The following is a 17974-nucleotide window of genomic DNA, read 5'->3' as shown; positions in this document are numbered from 1 at the left end:
ATAATCTCACCTGTGAAATATGCTGAATGGGCGGCACCTGTTGTGCCGATTCTGAAGCCTATAGGGACAGTAAGGTTGTGTGGAGACTACAAGCTTACTGTAAACACAGTAGCTTCTCTGGAACAGTATCCAATACCCAGAGTGGAGGACCTGTTTGCTGCACTTTCTGGAGGAAAGCAGTTCTCAAAACTGGATATGAGCCACGCTTACCAGCAAATACTCCTGGATGACAAGTCCAAAAAGTATGTGACAGTGAACACACACCGGGGGCTGTTCACATGTAACAGACTGCCTTTTGGAGTGGCTTCTGCTCCAGCCATTTTCCAGAGGACCATGGAAGGCCTTTTGAAAGGGATACCCCTAGTGGCTGTGTATTTAGATGATATTTTGGTGAGCGGGGTGAATGAGGCAGATCATCTAAAGAACCTGGATGAGGTGTTGGTCAGGTTGAAAGAGGCAGGCTTACGATTGAAAAGAAGTAAGTGTGTCTTCATGCAAAATGACGTGGAGTACTTGGGGCACAAAGTGGATGCACAGGGGCTGCACCCTGTAGAAAAGAAAGTTAAAGCCATCATGGACGCTCCTACTCCTACAAGTGTCACAGAACTCAAAGCATACTTAGGTTTGCTAAACTATTACAACAAGTTCCTTCCCAATCTGGCAACACTGCTGGCCCCCCTCCATGAACTCTTAAGGAAGGACATGCGTTGGACATGGCAAAAGAAGCAAGAAGAAGCTTTTCAGAAATCAAAGGCTCTGTTGAACTCAGCAGATGTGTTGGTTCATTACTCAGCAGACCAAGAGTTAATTCTCTCTTGTGACGCATCTCCATACGGTGTGGGCGCCGTTTTGTCACACAAGATGAATGATGGCAGTGAAAGACCCCTGGGGTTCATGTCACGCACACTCTCTCCAGCGGAAAAGAGATATTCTCAGCTTGACAAAGAAGGTTTGGCTGTAATGTTTGGCATCCAGAAATTCCACAAATATTTGTATGGTCGAGTCTTCACTATTTATACAGACCATAAGCCCCTGATTTCTCTTTTCAACATGAAGAAGCCTATACCTCAGATGGGCTCACCAAGAGTGCAAAGATGGGCTGTGACATTGAGTGCCTATGAGTACCACATTGTGTACAAACCTGGAAAACACCATGCAAATGCAGATGCGCTTAGCAGATTACCTGTACCAGACACGGCCCCTGAAAAAGAGATGACAGAACAAGTCTTAATGATGGATGTATTAGATGACACACTAGTGGACACCACACAGCTCAAACGCTGGACAGCTAAGGATATCATCTTGTCCCAAGTTCATGAGTATACCTTAAAGGGCTGGCCGGCACAGACCGATACTCGCTTCAAACCATATCAACAAAGAAAAATGGAACTGAGTGTGAGGGATGGATGTGTGCTCTGGGGAGCTAGAGTAATTCTCCCCACCAAAGGCAGAGACAAAATACTGAAACTTCTGCACCAGACTCACACAGGCATGTCAAAGATGAAGGGCCTGGCAAGGTCATATGTATGGTGGCCGGGGATGGATGAGAGTATCGAAAGAGAGGTACAGTCATGTGACGAGTGTCAAAAACCCCACAAATCACCACCCACTGCACCATTACACCCCTGGGAATGGCCAGAATCACCGTGGTCAAGGATTCATGTGGATTATGCAGGGCCATTCTTAGGTGACATGTTTCTCCTCATTGTGGATGCTCATTCTAAATGGATGGACATTTACCCAGTGAAATCGCCTACATCACAGGCTACCATCGAGAAACTGAGACAGAGTTTCAGTGTGTTCGGTCTGCCGAAAATGTTGGTATCAGACAATGGAACATGTTTTACAAGTGCTGAATTTGCGACATTCATGAAGCGAAATGGAATTGATCATGTGAGATCAGCACCTTTTCATCCATCTTCCAATGGCCTGGCAGAGAGGGCAGTCCAGACCTTCAAGGAGGGGATGAAGAAAGTAAAAGGTGACACACTGCAAACAAGACTGTCAAGATTTCTGTTCAGTTATCGCATTACGCCGCATGCAACAACAGGCTTGTCACCAGCGGAGTTGATGATGTCTCGGAGACTCAGATCAGCTTTTGACCTGCTCATGCCTGATGTAAAAACCAAAGTGCAGCAAAAACAACTGAAACAGAAAGAGAGTCATGACACAAAGAAGAAACTGAGAAGTTTTGCACCAGGAGACAAGGTGTTCATCAGAAACTACTCCTACGGTCCAAAGTGGATCCCAGCTGTTATCTTGAGCTCATCAGGTCCTGTGTCATACACTGTCACCATTGGAAATGGTCAAACCCTGAAACGACATGTGGATCAGGTGAGATCCAGATTAAAAGACACTGTCCCAAGTGAACTACACACAGAGGGGGAACCGGGACATGACACAGACTCGGGCTCCCACAACTGCTTACCCACCATAATGGACACAACTTCACAAGCCTTGTCATGTGATCCTCAGGAGCTGCCACCTGCTCCAAACATCCAGGCTCAGCCTGATGCACCAGCTGCGCCTGAGGTGCGACGTTCTCAGCGAGAGAGACGTTCACCTGTGCATCTCAAAGACTTTGTTAGATAGAGACTTTTTTCTTGGAGAAGTTATGTGCTCTAAGTTCACAGATGTTTCTTTGTAGTAAAAAAAAAAAAAGAAAAAATATATATAATATTGTTCTATGTTGGTGTATATTATACTGCCACTGTTTAACGTTTCAGACAAGTACAAGCTGTCAACTTGAAGGGGAGGAGATGTGGTATCGTAGATGTTTAATTGTTCTTACATATTTGCTTTCTGCACGAGTATTTGTTATTTGATGTTGTCAGCAATATGTGTTAATGCTGCAGTAACATTGAGCCCAGTAGGGGGCAGACTGAGACTATTATAAGCATTGTTGTAACTGTGTTCTTGAGTAGAACAAGCGTGCCTAAAAAAGAGGATGTCTGCTGCTCGTTCAGTGTTATGTGTGCATGTTGGTCTGCTGGGTCATTAAAGTGAGATCAAGCTGAATATGAATGATTATTTCCTGAAGATGTTACAAGTAACTAAACATGTGACACCCAGAGCAGGAAAGTGCAGGAGAGACAGGAGAAGAAGCCATGCTGGTAGTGAGTCGGCTAAGGGCTAAGCTACTAGCTGAGCTAAGCTAGCGAATTTCTAAAAACAAATAAAGTGAGTAATGTGAATACAGGTGATTCAGCAAAGAGTATGCTATTTAAAGTAGGTGAAGATTACACTAAAATATGTTATTATCCAGATAAATCGAGTTATACACATATAACAGCTAACAGACAGCAAAATACTGTGCTCCGAAACAGGAACAGGAAGTGATACAATACCGCAGTGAGAGCCAACACCAAATGCGCCAGACGTGGAATGTTGTCCACAACTAGTTCCGTGTATGATCCTTTGGGTTTTCTGTCACCAGTTACTTTGCCTGCCAAGATGATGCAACAAGAGCTGTGCAGGAGGGGCTGTGGATGGGATGATGCCATGCCAGCGGATATCCTGAAACAGTGGGAAAGGTGGTTGGAAGAAATCAAGTTGCTAGCATTTTTTAAGGTGGAAAGATGCATAAAGCCTAAGGGTTTTGGTGGCCTCAAACACAGCCAATTACATCATTTTGCCGACGCCAGTAAGGATGGCTATGGGGCTGTAACTTACGTCAGACTGAGGGACTGCAAAGACCATGTTCATGTTGCTTCCTTTTAGGAAAAGCCCGGGTCACACCACTAAAATCTGTAACGATTCCACGATTAGAACTAACAGCTGCAGTCCTGGCAGCCAGAGTGGACGTGATGCTTAGAGCAGAGCTTGAAATGCAGCTGGATGAATCTGTGTTTTGGACAGACAGTACAGCGGTTTTGAAATATATTAATAATGAGGACAAGCGTTTTCACACATTTGTGGCAAATAGAATCTCCACTGTAAGAGAGATTTCAAACCCTTCCCAATGGAAGCACATTGGCTCTAAAGACAACCCAGCTGATGCTGCATCCAGGGGGATGAAAATACCTGACTTTCTTAAGAACCACAGTTGGGTCAAGGGCCCCAGTTTTCTTTGGAGGGCTGAGGAAGAGTGGCCGGAAGATTTTGTTGTTGGTAAGGTGGACTCTGATGATCCAGAGGTCAGACAGGAGGCCTGGGTTAATTCCACTGCTATCGATTCCCTCAATGCCACTGACCAACTTATGACTTACTTCTCAGATTGGAGGAAACTCAAGGTGTCAGTAGCTTGGTTTCTCAGGCTAAAAGGACTTTTGTTACAGCTCAGTCGTCAAAGAAGGGGTTTGAAAGATTCTCATCCACAAGCTGGGCAAAGGGTAGTACAAAAGGCCACAGTAACTTCAAAGGTTAAAACCCTAACACTCAAAGATCTGTTGGAAGCTGAGTTGGTCATCATATGCTATTGTCAGCAGCAAAGATTTGGGGATGAAATTTCTTCTCTATCTAATAAGGGAACGGTAAGCAGACTTAGTTCCATCTACAGGCTGGATCCAATTTTGGAAGATGGGATGTTAAGAGTTAAGAGGAGATTAAGCAAAGGAGCGATGCCACTGGAGGAAAAACACCCTCTCATCCTATCTAAGGATCAGCATATCTCTAGGCTTATCCTCAAGCATATCCATCGGTCACTAGGACACGGTGGAAAAAACCATACTCTGTCAGCTCTCAGGAAGAGGTATTGGATTACCAATGCAAATGCAGCTGTGAGGAAAGTCATATCTGAATGCAGCTTTTGCAGACACTATAATGGGAGAGCAATGGAGCAAAAAATGGCAGATCTTCCAAAGGAGAGAATCATTCCAGACTTGTCTCTGTTTACAAACGTTGGAGTGGATTATTTTGGACCTATAGAAGTCAAGAAAGGAAGAACAACTAGCAAACGGTATGGAGTGATATTTACCTGTATGGCATGTAGAGCAGTTCATTTGGAGGTGGCGAATTCACTTGGGACAGATGCTTGCATCAATGCTATACGTCGATTTATCAGCAGGAGAGGTCAAGTTATTCATATCAGGTCAGACAATGGAACCAATTTTGTTGGAGCTGAAAGAGAACTGAGAGAATCTCTTGCTTCTTTGAATCATGAGCAGATTCAAGGAGCTCTCATCTCAAATGGAGTGGAATGGAGTTTCAATCCGCCAGCAGGATCCCATCATGGTGGAGTTTGGGAATGTATGATACGCCTGGTAAAGCGCATCCTTAATTCAGTTTTGCATCAGCAAATGCTAGATGACGATGGACTCCATACTGTTATGTGTGAAGTAGAAGCCATTTTGAATGACCGTCCAATCACCAAGCTGTTTGACGATCCAAATGACTTGGAGCCTCTCACACCAAACAATCTTCTGCTGTTAAAGGGAAAACCTGCCTTACCACCTGGGCTTTTTGAACCCTCCGACATGTATGTGAAACGTCGCTGGAGACAAGTTCAGTATATGTCAGATCTATTCTGGAAACGATGGGTCAAGGAATACTTACCATTGTTACAAGAGAGACAGAAGTGGAATCAAAAGAAACGGAGTTTGATAGTTGGAGATGTTGTCATCATCATGGATTCTTCAGCCCCACGTGGTTCCTGGCCTCTTGCTAAAGTGCTGGAGGTTTTTCCTGACAAAAAGGGTTTGGTGCGTTCTGTTAGGTTGCAGACTAAGAGCAATATTGTTGAGAGACCTATTTCTAAACTTTGTTTGATACATGAGGTGTAAACTGATTTGCTTGCCTTTGGGTGTTTGAAATTTTCACATTGGGCTCCTTTTGTTATTATTGAATTGTTATGTCAGTCGGCCATAACAATTAGGGGCCGGTGTGTAGGAGCAGAATATGTATTTACTGGGTATCACGCATCACAGGGTAATTGGTGGGCTTGACTATATATGGTAAGGGTTTTTTTTGGTTTGGTCAGGTGTTCCACCCGTAAGGGAAAAACAGTTTTTGACCGCTGAAGCTGCAAGGACCTTTGAGAATTATGGGTGTTGATATTTCAAGTGTTTCTGGAAATCTGTGCAAGTATAACGGACACTGATGATTGTGGATAAAAATAAATGGACAAAGTGTTCAACTGGCAAGTATGACTCAGACTTTGATTCATCAGGCACCGTGATCAGCGCGTCAATTAGGTTAGCCCGTGTGTAGCCTGTACAAGTTCAATCGGATGCCATTTGGGCTCTGTAATGCTCCTAGTACCTTTCAGAGGTTGATGGAAGAGATTTTGGGGGATCAGCGTTTTCCGTCATTGTTAATATATTTAGATGATGTTTCTTCATCCTCTGAACAGCACCTTGATCGTCTTGATTTGGTGGTGTCCCGTAACATACCGGGTTCTGTATTTTACGAGAAAGATGGCAACTCTAGCGATGATCCACTCTGTGTTAAAGGAAATCCATCGCAGCGACGGAAAGCTTTTTAGAATCTGTGTGTGTGTGTGCGTGCGTGCATGCGTGCATGCCACTACTGGACTGGAGTCCAGTAGGTGGCGGTAATGCAGTTTTATGTTGGTTTCCCAGCCACCAATAAAACCACAAAAAGAAGATGGAGCACTATAATGCTGCTAATGCTAGTGAGGAGTGCCGCTTACACGGAAGCAACTGGGCGCTGCAGAGTTTAAACGAAGCATCGAAACAGTAAATTTGTGTCGATAATTTTTTAGAATCAATTTAATCAAGTTAATCGATGAATCGTTGCAGCCCTAAGAAACACTTAAAAAAAAAAAAAAAGAAGAAACGCTGAAGCTGTAGTAATGGGCAAATAGGTCCTCTTTGAAGTGTGGAGTGTGAAAATGCATTCCAAACATTTAAGAAGAGGGAAACAAAGCGAACACAATGGGATAGGCGAGGAAAAAAAATAAACTCAGATTTTGCCCCGTAATGGGGGCACAGTATGAGGTTGAAAAACCTCTGCATAGTAAGCACATATAGCATATAGCATGGGAGCACTAGGGTGGGGAGGGGTGGGGATAGAAGGCAGCGCCTTTGACGGCAGCAAAGCCGTGGAACAGTTATCTCTTTTGTCTCTGTCTTTGGATGGGTGTTCTGAAACACTCGTTATATGTTTGACATGTAACAACAATAATTTGGTCCTAAATTGATTCTAAATTCTAAATTTATGTACAGCACTTTGGTCAACTGTTTTCGTGTTAAATTTGTTAAAAGTTAAAAGTTGTTAGGGATTTTTTTGTACTCAATGAATAAAAGGATAAATGTTTAAAAGTAAACTCCAGTAAGTTAATTAATAAATAGTGGATCAACCAAATAATAAACAATTAAATAATACATTAGCGAGTGACATAGAAAGTGCCAGACTAACTTCTCAGTCTCAGTGCATCTTATCTTGGAGGTTCGGCCACAGTATGTACAATTAACACATCACCAACATCACCATGTTCTGTTATTAATCTTGATTGATTGATTAAATTGAAACATCAGGGGAGAAGATGTGCTTTATGGCTTTATCCATACCATACCATACTGTACCACACCATACCATAAAATACTATACCGTACTGTAACGTACAATACCATACTATACTGTGCCATACCACTTTATTTTTAAAGCACTTTTAAAAACAACAGAGCTGAGCAAAGTGCTGTACAATAATATCAAACATAACTGACAAACACAGGCCAGAGGGTAAAAGATACAGAAACACAAAAGAGATTTAAACAACTTACCATACCATACCATACCATACCATACAGTACCGTACCATACCATACCGGAGTTTACCATACCGTACCTTACCATATCATACTGTACCATACCGAATTATTCTGTGTTGTACCATACCGTACCATACTGTACCATAACATACCACTTTATTTAAAAAGCACTTTTCAAAACAACAACTGGGCTGACCAAAGTGCTGTACAATAATGTCAAAAATAATTGACAAATACAGGTGAGACGGTAAAAGATACATATACACCAAAGAGATTTAAAGAACGTACCTTACCGTATGAGACTGTACCATACCATACCATATCGTATCATAACATACCACTTTATATAAAATGCACTTTTGAAAACAACAACAGGGCTGACCAAAGTGCTGTACAATAATGTCAAACATAATTGACAAACACAGGCAAGAGGATAAAAAATACAGAAACACAAAAGAGATTCAAACAACTTACCATACCTTACCGTACCATACCATATCATACCATACCATACCATACCATACCATATCATATCATATCATACCATACCATACCATACCATACCATGCCGTACCATATCATATACCATACTATACCATACCACACCACACCACACCATACCATACCATACTACTTTATTTATAAAGGACTTTTAAAAACAACAATAGGGCTGACCAAAGTGCTGTATAATAATGTCAAACACAATTGACAATCACAGGCCAGAGGGTAAAAGATACAGAAACACAAAAGAGATTTTAACAATTTACCATACCATACCATACCATACAACTTTATTTATCAAGCACTTTTAAAAACAACATCTGGGCAGACCAAAGTGCTGTACATTAATGTCAAACATAATTAACAAACACAGGCCAGAGGGTAACAGATACAGAAACACAAAAGAGATTTAAAGATCGTACGTTACCGAAAGACACCTTACCGTACCATACCATACCGTACCATACCATAAAGTCCCATACTGTGCCATACCGTACCATACCATACCATACCACTTTACCATACCGTATTATACCGTACCATTCTGTACCATACCATACCTTACTATACCGTACCATAGTATACCATATCGTACCATACTGTATTATACCGTACTGTACCATATCATACCGTACCATATCATACCACTTTATTTAAGAAACACTTTTCAAAACAACAACTGGGCTGACCAATGTGCTGTACAATAATGTCAAACATAATTGATAAACACAGGCCAGAGGGTAAAACATACAGAAACACAAGAGATTTAAACAACGTAGCATACCGTACCATATCGTAAAGTAACAAACCATATCGCACCATATCGTAACATCCCATACCCTACCAAACCATACCATACCGTACCATACCATAAAGTTCCATACTGTGCCATACCGTACTGTACCATACCTATTATACCATACCGTACCATACCATACCATACTATACCGTACCTTATGGTAAGGTATTGTATAGTATGGTATGGTATGGTACGGTATGGTATACCGTACCATACCATACAGCATTATACCATACTGTACCGTACCATACTGTACTATATCATACCATAACATACCACTTTATTTAAAAAGCACTTTTCAAAACAACAAAAGGGCTGACCAGATAATATCAAACAGAATTGACAGAGGCCAGAGGGTAAAATATACAGAAACACACTGACGCTGAGCTGCACTTTCATATTATATGAAATATACCATTAAAAAAAACATTTTATAAATACACTGTTTAAGAAAATGAAAGGAACAGTTTTCAATCAGAGTTCTTCTGGGATACTGATTTGGTCAGTTAAGTATCAGAGGGGGTTGTTAATCAGTTTCAGCTGCTTTGGTGTTCATGAAATTAACAACAGGTGCACTAGAGGGGCAACAATGAGACAACCCCCAAAACAGGAACTGAACTCATTTTATTTAGATAGCGCCAAAAAACAACAGTCACCTCAAGGTGCTTTGTATTGTAAGGTAAGACCGTACCAGATGACAGTGGGATAGAAAAACTCCCTTTTAACAGGAAGAAACCTCCACCAAAACCATTCTCAGGGAGGAGTGTGAGGGGAGAGACACAGGACAAAAGGCACACTATGGAAGAGAGCCAGAGATTAATAATAACTAATGATTAAATGAAGAGTGGGGTATAAACAGAGTAAAAGAGGTGAATGAAAAGAAACAATGCATCATGGGAACCCTCCAGCAGCCTAGGCCTATAGCAGCATAACTAAGGAGGGTTCAGGGTAACCTGATCCAGCCCTAACTATAAGCTTGATCATAAAGGAAAGTTTGAAGCCTAATCTTAAAAATAGAGAGAGCGTCTGTCTCCTGGATCCAAATGGGAGCTAGTTCCACAGAAGAGGAGCCTGAAAGCTGAAGGCTCTGCCTTCCATTCTACTCTTAAGTATCTGACATTTTTCCCTACTCATCTTTTCTGACTGTTTTTTCACTCGTTTGGCATTTGGCTAGGGTCAGTGTCACTACAGGTAGCATGAGGCCATACCTGGACCCTACAGGGGTTGCACAGGTAGTCCAACTTCTCCAGAAGCCTACAGGCTAGGCAACCTGACTGCCATTCATTACAGGGATGAAATCCTTAGACCCACTGTCAGACCCTACGCTCCTGCAGTGGGTCCAAGGGTTCCTCCTGGTGCACGATAATGCCCGGTCTCATGTGGAGAGTATGCAGGCTGTTCCGGGATGATGAACAAATTGACTGGCTCCCACGCCTGCCTGACCTAAATCCAATAGAACCCCTCTGAGACACTATGTTTCAGTCCATCTTATCTCTCATCTCAGAAGCACACACCCACAAAAAAACAAAACTGCACCCTTCTCTTCTGAGGCTAAGAAACATGGATTTCACTGCTCTAAAACACAATACCACTCTGCGCGGTAAAATGTGAGAAGAACGAGATGAGGGATGCGAGAGGATTGTGGGACCGCTCGTATCTCAAGGTACCACTGTATATGCCGTTTAGATGTAAATATGTATGTAATGGAGAGCTTGACATGCACCATTACACAGAAAATCACTGTATGCTGTTGTTATGCCACTTATATTTTGTGTGTGTGCTTTGACTAAATTATGACTAAAACTAAATTACCTTTTCGTCAAAAGACTATGACTAAAACAAAATCAAAATTTGTTGTCAAAATTAACACTGGAGGGCAGGGAACGTTGTTAAAAGGTCTCGTTAAGGCTTTCACGGAGGACAATGGCTCAGAGCTTTTTTTGGCCAGTATGTGTCTACAGTTTTATAAAAAACTTTATGCTTGGTGGTGGGCTTTGTGTCAGTTTTGTTTGTGGGGGTGGGGGTATTTGTTTGGGAGGGCGTTGTAAGTTGTGTATCAGAGAAGGACTATTGGGAGGACTGTGGTTTTTTATTTTATGTGAATGTGTAGTGTTTACATTTACTGTAACTTTTGATCAGTATACAATTTATTTATTTAGGGTGAAGGAATCACTGAAAATAGACTGGGTTTTTTGTGAATGAAGGCCTAACATTTTCCTTCTTTTACAAATTAGGGCAACCTCTGATTTTTATGTCTATAATTATAATTAATTTGTACTTATTTTTGATGACTGTTTTAAAATGGAAAAACAAATAAGTGCTGTTACTAAAAGTAGTTTTTATCAGCTCTGAGTCATTGCTAAAGTAAAACCCTATCTTCCATATAAAGTCCTGGAAAAAGTCATTCATGCTTTTGTTACTTCTCACCTGGACTACTGTAACTCCTTGTACTATGGCATAGATCAGTTATCGGTGTGCGCCTGCAAATGGTCCTAAATGCAGCAACTCGTCTTTTAACTGGTACAACAAAACACGAACATATTACTCCAGTTTTATCATCCCTTCATTGGCTTCCTGTCCGTTTTAGAATAGATTCTGAGATTTTATTGCTCACTTTTAAAGCTCTAAATGGACTAGCACCTTCGTATCTGTCCGAGCTACACCATGAACACATGCCTCTAAGGGCTCTGAGGTCATCTAATCAACTACTCCTACAAAGACCAAAAACTAGGCTGAAACTGAGAGGTGATTGAGCATTTGCAGCTGCAGCACCAAGCCTTTGGAATAATCTTCCTTTCCATATTCGCTCAGCCCAGATGGTAGAGTCGTTTAAATCCTTATTAAAGACACAGCTCTTTTCCTTAGCATTTGGCTGCAATGTAACATCCTATTAGATGATTGCTGACTTCTGATTGTATTGTTTTAATTAATTAATTTATATATTATTGACTTTTTACCCTGTTTATCTCTATGTGCAGCACTTTGGTCAACCTTTGTTGTTTTTAAATGTGCTATATAAATAAATGTGACTTGACTTAACTTGAAATCTTTCTAGGGTACTCTGAACTTGCTAGCAACACTGCATGCATTCTTTACTTCTGTTATGGCCTGAACATACCTGTGTGTCATCATCTCATTTGGGCTGCAGCTTCGTAGCCCTTTGAGACCTATAATCAAACAAGTCCGCCAGACCATATCATTACAGTTATACATGCTGTAATATTTCAACTCACTATACATCAATAGAACCTTCAGAACCCTAATTATAATAATATGTATGAAGGTAATCACAGTAACTACATAAGGTAGCTAAAGAGTACACTAACCTACAAAGAAATTGAAAACCATTTTCTGTATCTACATATTATGTTAGATACATTAATGCCATAGCTGTACACGCTAATGCACACGATAAAGCAAATGGACTACGTTTTGCTGTTAGCCTTTTTCTACGCAATTTTTGCAAACCCATTAGAGGAAGGATATAGCGCTCTGGGACATGTTGAATGCATTATCTGTAAGTGTAAATCCTCTGGTTTTATATGCAAAAAGACTTATTGCTTTATTGTATGTGGTTGCAATTTTACCGGCATTTAAAAGCAGTTGACAGTCGGAAACGCCGGCGCTCTGACAGGTCACAATAAAAGATTGACCTTCAGTCATTGCCTGGTTGTTGAACTACCGTAACCACATTAATAAAGTAGGCTCTTGTGTTTCATATCAGCACAACTCTTTGTGAGAAGGAGTTTGCACTTACCTGTGTCTTCCCTCTGCACAGCAACCCCTGACACACTCTTGAGAGTGAGTACTGTGAGGAAGAGAGCGGAGTTGCTGTGGGCCTACCTGTTCTGGGAACCTAAACCTGGAAACTCCTTTGTTTCAAGCCAACTAATACAGTGTTTTAAATAAACTTGTGGACTTTTAAGCCTGTGTCTTGAGTCCCACCAGCTCTACAGACCTTGTGACAACTTTGGTTTCACTGGAATCCATCCAATACTTCTGGATCAGTCTTAATAAATAGCAACAATACTAAGACACCACATGCCAGACTTTCAGCTTAAACTCAGTTTTGTGTTGCAGTTGGATGAAGTGTGAAATCAGACCCTGCATCCAACAATTATATTTCTTAGTCTTGCTTCCTGTCTACAGTAACTCATCAGCACACACAACCCCATTCATATTTCCAAATCAGTGCACATACATTTATGAGAAATGGCACTTCATAAGTTAAAAGATGATCCTCTTTGAATTTTATTGGCTGGGGATCATAAATTCCTCATGGCCAGTTGAAATGACTGGCAGTATACCGGTTCACCTCTGTTTCCTGCCAGATTAATAATATATAATAACTTATCTTCGTTACAGTCTAATAATCTGATTCCTGACTGCGGTCCATCACCTGTTTTGCGTCACCTGCTTGTCTACCTTGTTCCTGTTTTGCGTTTTGTCATCCACCACGCCTGTTCTTGCTGAATTTGCCTGGTGTACACTTGCACAAAATGTAAATTTACAGCCATTTTAGATAATAGATCTAAAATACAAGCTAGGAGTAAGTTTCACAGCCACAGTTAAAATTAAAATGTTAACTGATGATGCCATCAACTGAAAATGTAAGTAACTGACAAATAATTACTTATCTTGTGGGACTATGACCATCTGTGTTTGTAAGTATTTATCTAAATGGCCTACCAGAAAGCTTGGATCTTCAAAGATTAGCATTCACACAGGAATCGCTCTTTCTGTTCAGATATTCATGAACATACTGTTTGCCTATGCCATCCAAAAGAGCCACCATACGAGCTTCCTGCTCACTAGGACTTCCTGTGTTTGCATGCATCCACAGGTTCACCTACCAACATCAAAAGTTTGGAAGTTGGTTGTGTTCACGACAACATCTGTAGTCTCATTAGTGATGTCACCAAACACCACATGTAGCTTAACCCCGCTTCCCACTGTCATGGTGATGTCATCTAGGTCACTGGTGAGAGACCTGAAGATTGCTAAGAGGAAGAACACCACACTTTAGATATTTGTATTATATTTAATCTAATGACTGAGGGTGCTAATGAAGTCAGTAAAATATGGTACTGGCCAAATGCTTTGTAACTCCTCACTATGTGTAAATATAATAATAAAAGCAGTCTGAGTAGTGTTAGTTTACCTTGGCCTCCCTGGTTCATATTTAGGCTGAGCTGTTTGTAGACATCATGGTAGCACTGCAGACAAAAAACCAAAAAAAAAACAGAATAACACAAAAAAATAACTGATGCATGCATGTTACAGATAAGATACAGAATTTATATGAAGTGACACTGACCTCTTCAGAATCAGGATAGCCAGGTTTAATGATGATGTGGATGTTTGTAAGAGACCCAGTGGATGCAGATAATCCAAACTGGTGAATGACATCAGTCAGCACTTGAATGGCTTCTCTCAGCGGGTATTTTAAAACAATTCCTGGTCCAATAATTGGAAAGGCAACTGAAGTCAAATTCCACTGCACGCAGAGCTCCAAACACTTCTTCAACCCACTGCCAAGAGCCTGCAAATAAAAAATTACATATTTTTAACTTAAGTAACTTTTCGTATTTATATGAAGAACTTAACCTTGAGGCTCAAGAAAAAAGTAGATTTAGTTGTATAGTCTTCATTTGCAGTTTGTGCTTCACTGCTTTCACTTGTTGAAATATTTGATCTTTTTTGTCTGTGCTATTATTTTTGCACATTTGGATATCAAGAAACCATCAAGTTATTCCAACCTTACATCAATACACATCTATGAAGTGCACTTCATTTGCTTTCTAAAGGTAAATAAGCCACAAATCAAATTTTTTCCTTCACCAGAAGTGTTTCCCGTTGAATGTATTTAATTTTACCTGCACACTCTGTCCTCTCACTCCATCCCAAGGCAAGCACTCAATGAAGGAAATCTTGGAGCAGCCCAGAGATGGAGGTGCATCAACCAGCTGAACATCACCAGGGGCGAGGGCACAATTCGCTGTGACTGAATCAAACTTTGACTTTAAAGTGTTGCCAGCTTTACTCAACAGACACTTGCCAATATTTGTAGAATTCAGCTGCTTGTTGAGCATGGGGACCACCAAAACATCCACCTGTGGAAATAAGATTGATTAACATGAATGTTGCTGTTTTGTTTTGGGATTATGCGAAATGGAAGAGAATGGAAATTATCAAACCTGTTCATTTTCCAAACTGCTGAGCTTGATCTTCAGGTTTGTTTTGTTGACCGCAGAGCCTCCAACAGTGCTGTACATGCTACTGTAGATCAGAGAACGAGGTGTGTTGCTGAGCCTGCTGGTGCTTCGTGGTATATTATACACATTTGAGGACATCACAGCTTGCTTTTCTTTAATAATGACACGACAGGAGCTCTCTACCAGCTCTTTGCTCACTTTACCATCTGCCTGGAAGTATTGCTGAGCCCCTGGTCCATCTAGAGTCAAAGTGTCTACTGTCATACTAGTAAGAGTTGATGTTAGGGCCTCCTTGGCCTCCTGAACATGAGATCGAGGACCAGACACAAACACACAAGGATTTGGGAAATGTGACGCTTTTAAGGTCACCTTGGTCTGTTTCATGCCGATCAGATCTAAGATTTTATCAAAACAATCGACCATTTCAGGATTGGGCAGATTGATGGTTTCTTGAGTTTCCACTTGATTCATCTGGAAGTCATGAAGAACCTCATTGAGCTTGATGACATTTTCACTGTAGCCCACCAATTGTACTTTGGTCCCAGCAGTTCCTCTGGCTCCAGGGATGAAGCTGATATCCACTCTGAGCTCTCTCCTGTTTTCCTCGTTCTTGGCTTTCATCAGGGTTTCTTTCACCCTGCCAAGATCTACAACACCCTGCAGCTGTACAGTGACCACTTTAAAGTCTCTCATCACTGCTGCCTCAGCCTCATTCAGAGCATCAGAGGACAAACTGGACAGAACCAGATCTGAACCCACCTCAAGGTAAACAGGATTTCTGAGGCTCTGCTGGAAGCGAGTTTGGTATTTGGAGATGGCACCGCTGGTTGTAATGAATGTTAGCAAATATGTGGGGAACTGTCCTCTCTTCTCCTTTATGTTCTTAATCAGTTCATCAAGTTTTGCAGCTCCTGACTGGACCTCTTTGTCAGGGCCTTCTAAAGTGATTGTGGCTCTACCTCTGTTGATTTTAACCTCTGGATGATAAGCACACATTTCTCGATTGAACTCTTCTTCTACTAGTTTGAACTGCTTCCCTGCAATTGGTATTTCCTTTGTGGTGGGTAGACTCTTTTCAAGAACTGCAATCTTCTCCTTCATGACAACAGCCTCTCCCACAACCACAGCATAGCCACTCTCTGTGTAAACTTTGATATCATCTGTCTTAAAGGAGGGGTCCTGCAGTACCATTTTTACCTGTTTTGGCTCGAGCACATGATAGCAGAGGTAGCTCTCAGTGAGCCGGATGAAGACCTGATCCACCTGCTGCTCCCATTTCTCTGCGGCACCGCCAAAACCTGCTCCTGGCCCCTTGTCAACCTCCCCTCTAACCAAAGCTTCTTCTTCATCGAAATTTAACTCCACTGTGCAGCCGATTGCAGACAGCTGTTTTTCCAAAAATTTGTATGCTTTGCAGTTGTCTCTCAGGTAATACAGGAGGAAAACATCTATCCTGAAAGTCTTCTCAAGATCTTTTGAGTTTGGGGTTGTAATGCTCTAAAAGAAGAAAAAAGCAAATGCATGAGTTTATGCTATAAGATACCAATTGCAAACTGTTGCACTGTACCTTTAAAGGACTGGGCAGTTCATCAGAAATTAGGAGGTGAAGTCAAATACCAAGCAGACTGTGCAACTCAAGCACTTCATACCAAATGAAAGTGCCGTGTCTGTTGTTTGGACACACTTTTGGCTTTAGTAAAGACAACATCAAACAAAAGGAGAAAACCATGGGAAACATTGTTTCAGTGACTGAAGGTAATACCACCAATCTGTTACAACAATTAGAATCCAATTACAAAAAAACTGGGTTGCAGGGTTGTTAGAAAGACATTGATGCAAAATAATATATAAAGGTTTTATATCTGCATATTGTCCAGATGATGTATTTTTCAGGAAAGGCCTTCCTTATTTAAGCAATGTAAAACCCTATTCTGTATTTAAAACAGTTCACAGAAGTAAAAGCAGGGGTGAAAGTAGTTTTAAATTCTTGCCGGTACTATGACAAACACACACACACACACACACGCATATATATATATATATATATATATATATATATATATATATATATATATATATCCTGCCTGGATAAGGCAGAAATTAGAATCAGTTGACAATGTGGAATATATTTTTGTTAAGGAACTGAGATGTTTGCACTCAACTGATGACCACCTCCATGCATTCTGGCTCTGTCCACCAATACAAAACATCTGGACAGAAATAACCACCAAACTTTTGCAAAGCTCAGTTCTCTTGGCATCCGCTGTGTTTTGGAGGTGAATGCACTCTCATGTAGCATAAATGAAATCTCTGGTCATAAGCAGTGTTTTTGAGCTGTGCTGTGTTGTTGAAATTGAGCAAAATAACATGAAACACAATTAGTTGATCTCTATTTGCTTTTAATTGAGATAGTTTGTAACAAGCAGACCGACATTAAACGTAGTGATGAACGTTTTAACCTGTTAACTGGCCGAACCAAAATCACCTGAAAAAACCTACGCCCTCTGGTTATTATTGGCTCTGGAAAACCCAAGTCGTTGCCCGTTAACTGGTTGTGTCCCATCCTCCGGGATGTAGTGCATTTTATATGAAAGGCTAGACCCTCCCATTTTATTGACACCTCATTCGGCCAATAATATTAAGAAATGGGTTTTCCAGAGCCAATAATAACCAGGGGGTGTCACGTAGCGCTCAGTTGATTTTGGTGCAGCCAATTACATGTGTCAATCAAAATAGGAGGGTCTAGCCTGCCATATAGAATAGAATAGAATAGAATAGAATGCCTTTAT

At 41.1% G+C, this 17974-nt stretch overlaps 1 protein-coding gene across 1 annotated transcript in view; it reads right to left on the bottom strand.

Annotated features, from left to right (window-relative positions):
• LOC115797311 (protein mono-ADP-ribosyltransferase PARP14-like) overlaps positions 1–15267 on the bottom strand; it is a 38493-nt gene extending 23226 nt beyond the window's left edge. Inside the window, exons 1-5 of the mRNA XM_030753857.1 lie at positions 15168–15267; positions 14847–15083; positions 14288–14512; positions 14132–14186; positions 13824–13970 (exon numbers count right to left, since the gene is read on the bottom strand). Coding sequence (XP_030609717.1) covers positions 13824–13970; positions 14132–14186; positions 14288–14512; positions 14847–15083; positions 15168–15245 — 742 coding nt within the window. The 5' untranslated portion in view covers positions 15246–15267. The remainder of the gene's footprint in view (positions 1–13823; positions 13971–14131; positions 14187–14287; positions 14513–14846; positions 15084–15167) is intronic.
• Positions 15268–17974: the final 2707 nt, after the last annotated feature.

This window comes from Archocentrus centrarchus, chromosome 18 (assembly GCF_007364275.1).
Source record: "Archocentrus centrarchus isolate MPI-CPG fArcCen1 chromosome 18, fArcCen1, whole genome shotgun sequence".
NCBI classification, from domain to species: domain Eukaryota; kingdom Metazoa; phylum Chordata; class Actinopteri; order Cichliformes; family Cichlidae; genus Archocentrus; species Archocentrus centrarchus.
Note: the sequence above shows the minus strand (reverse complement) of the source record. Positions and strands in the feature narration are given on the sequence as shown.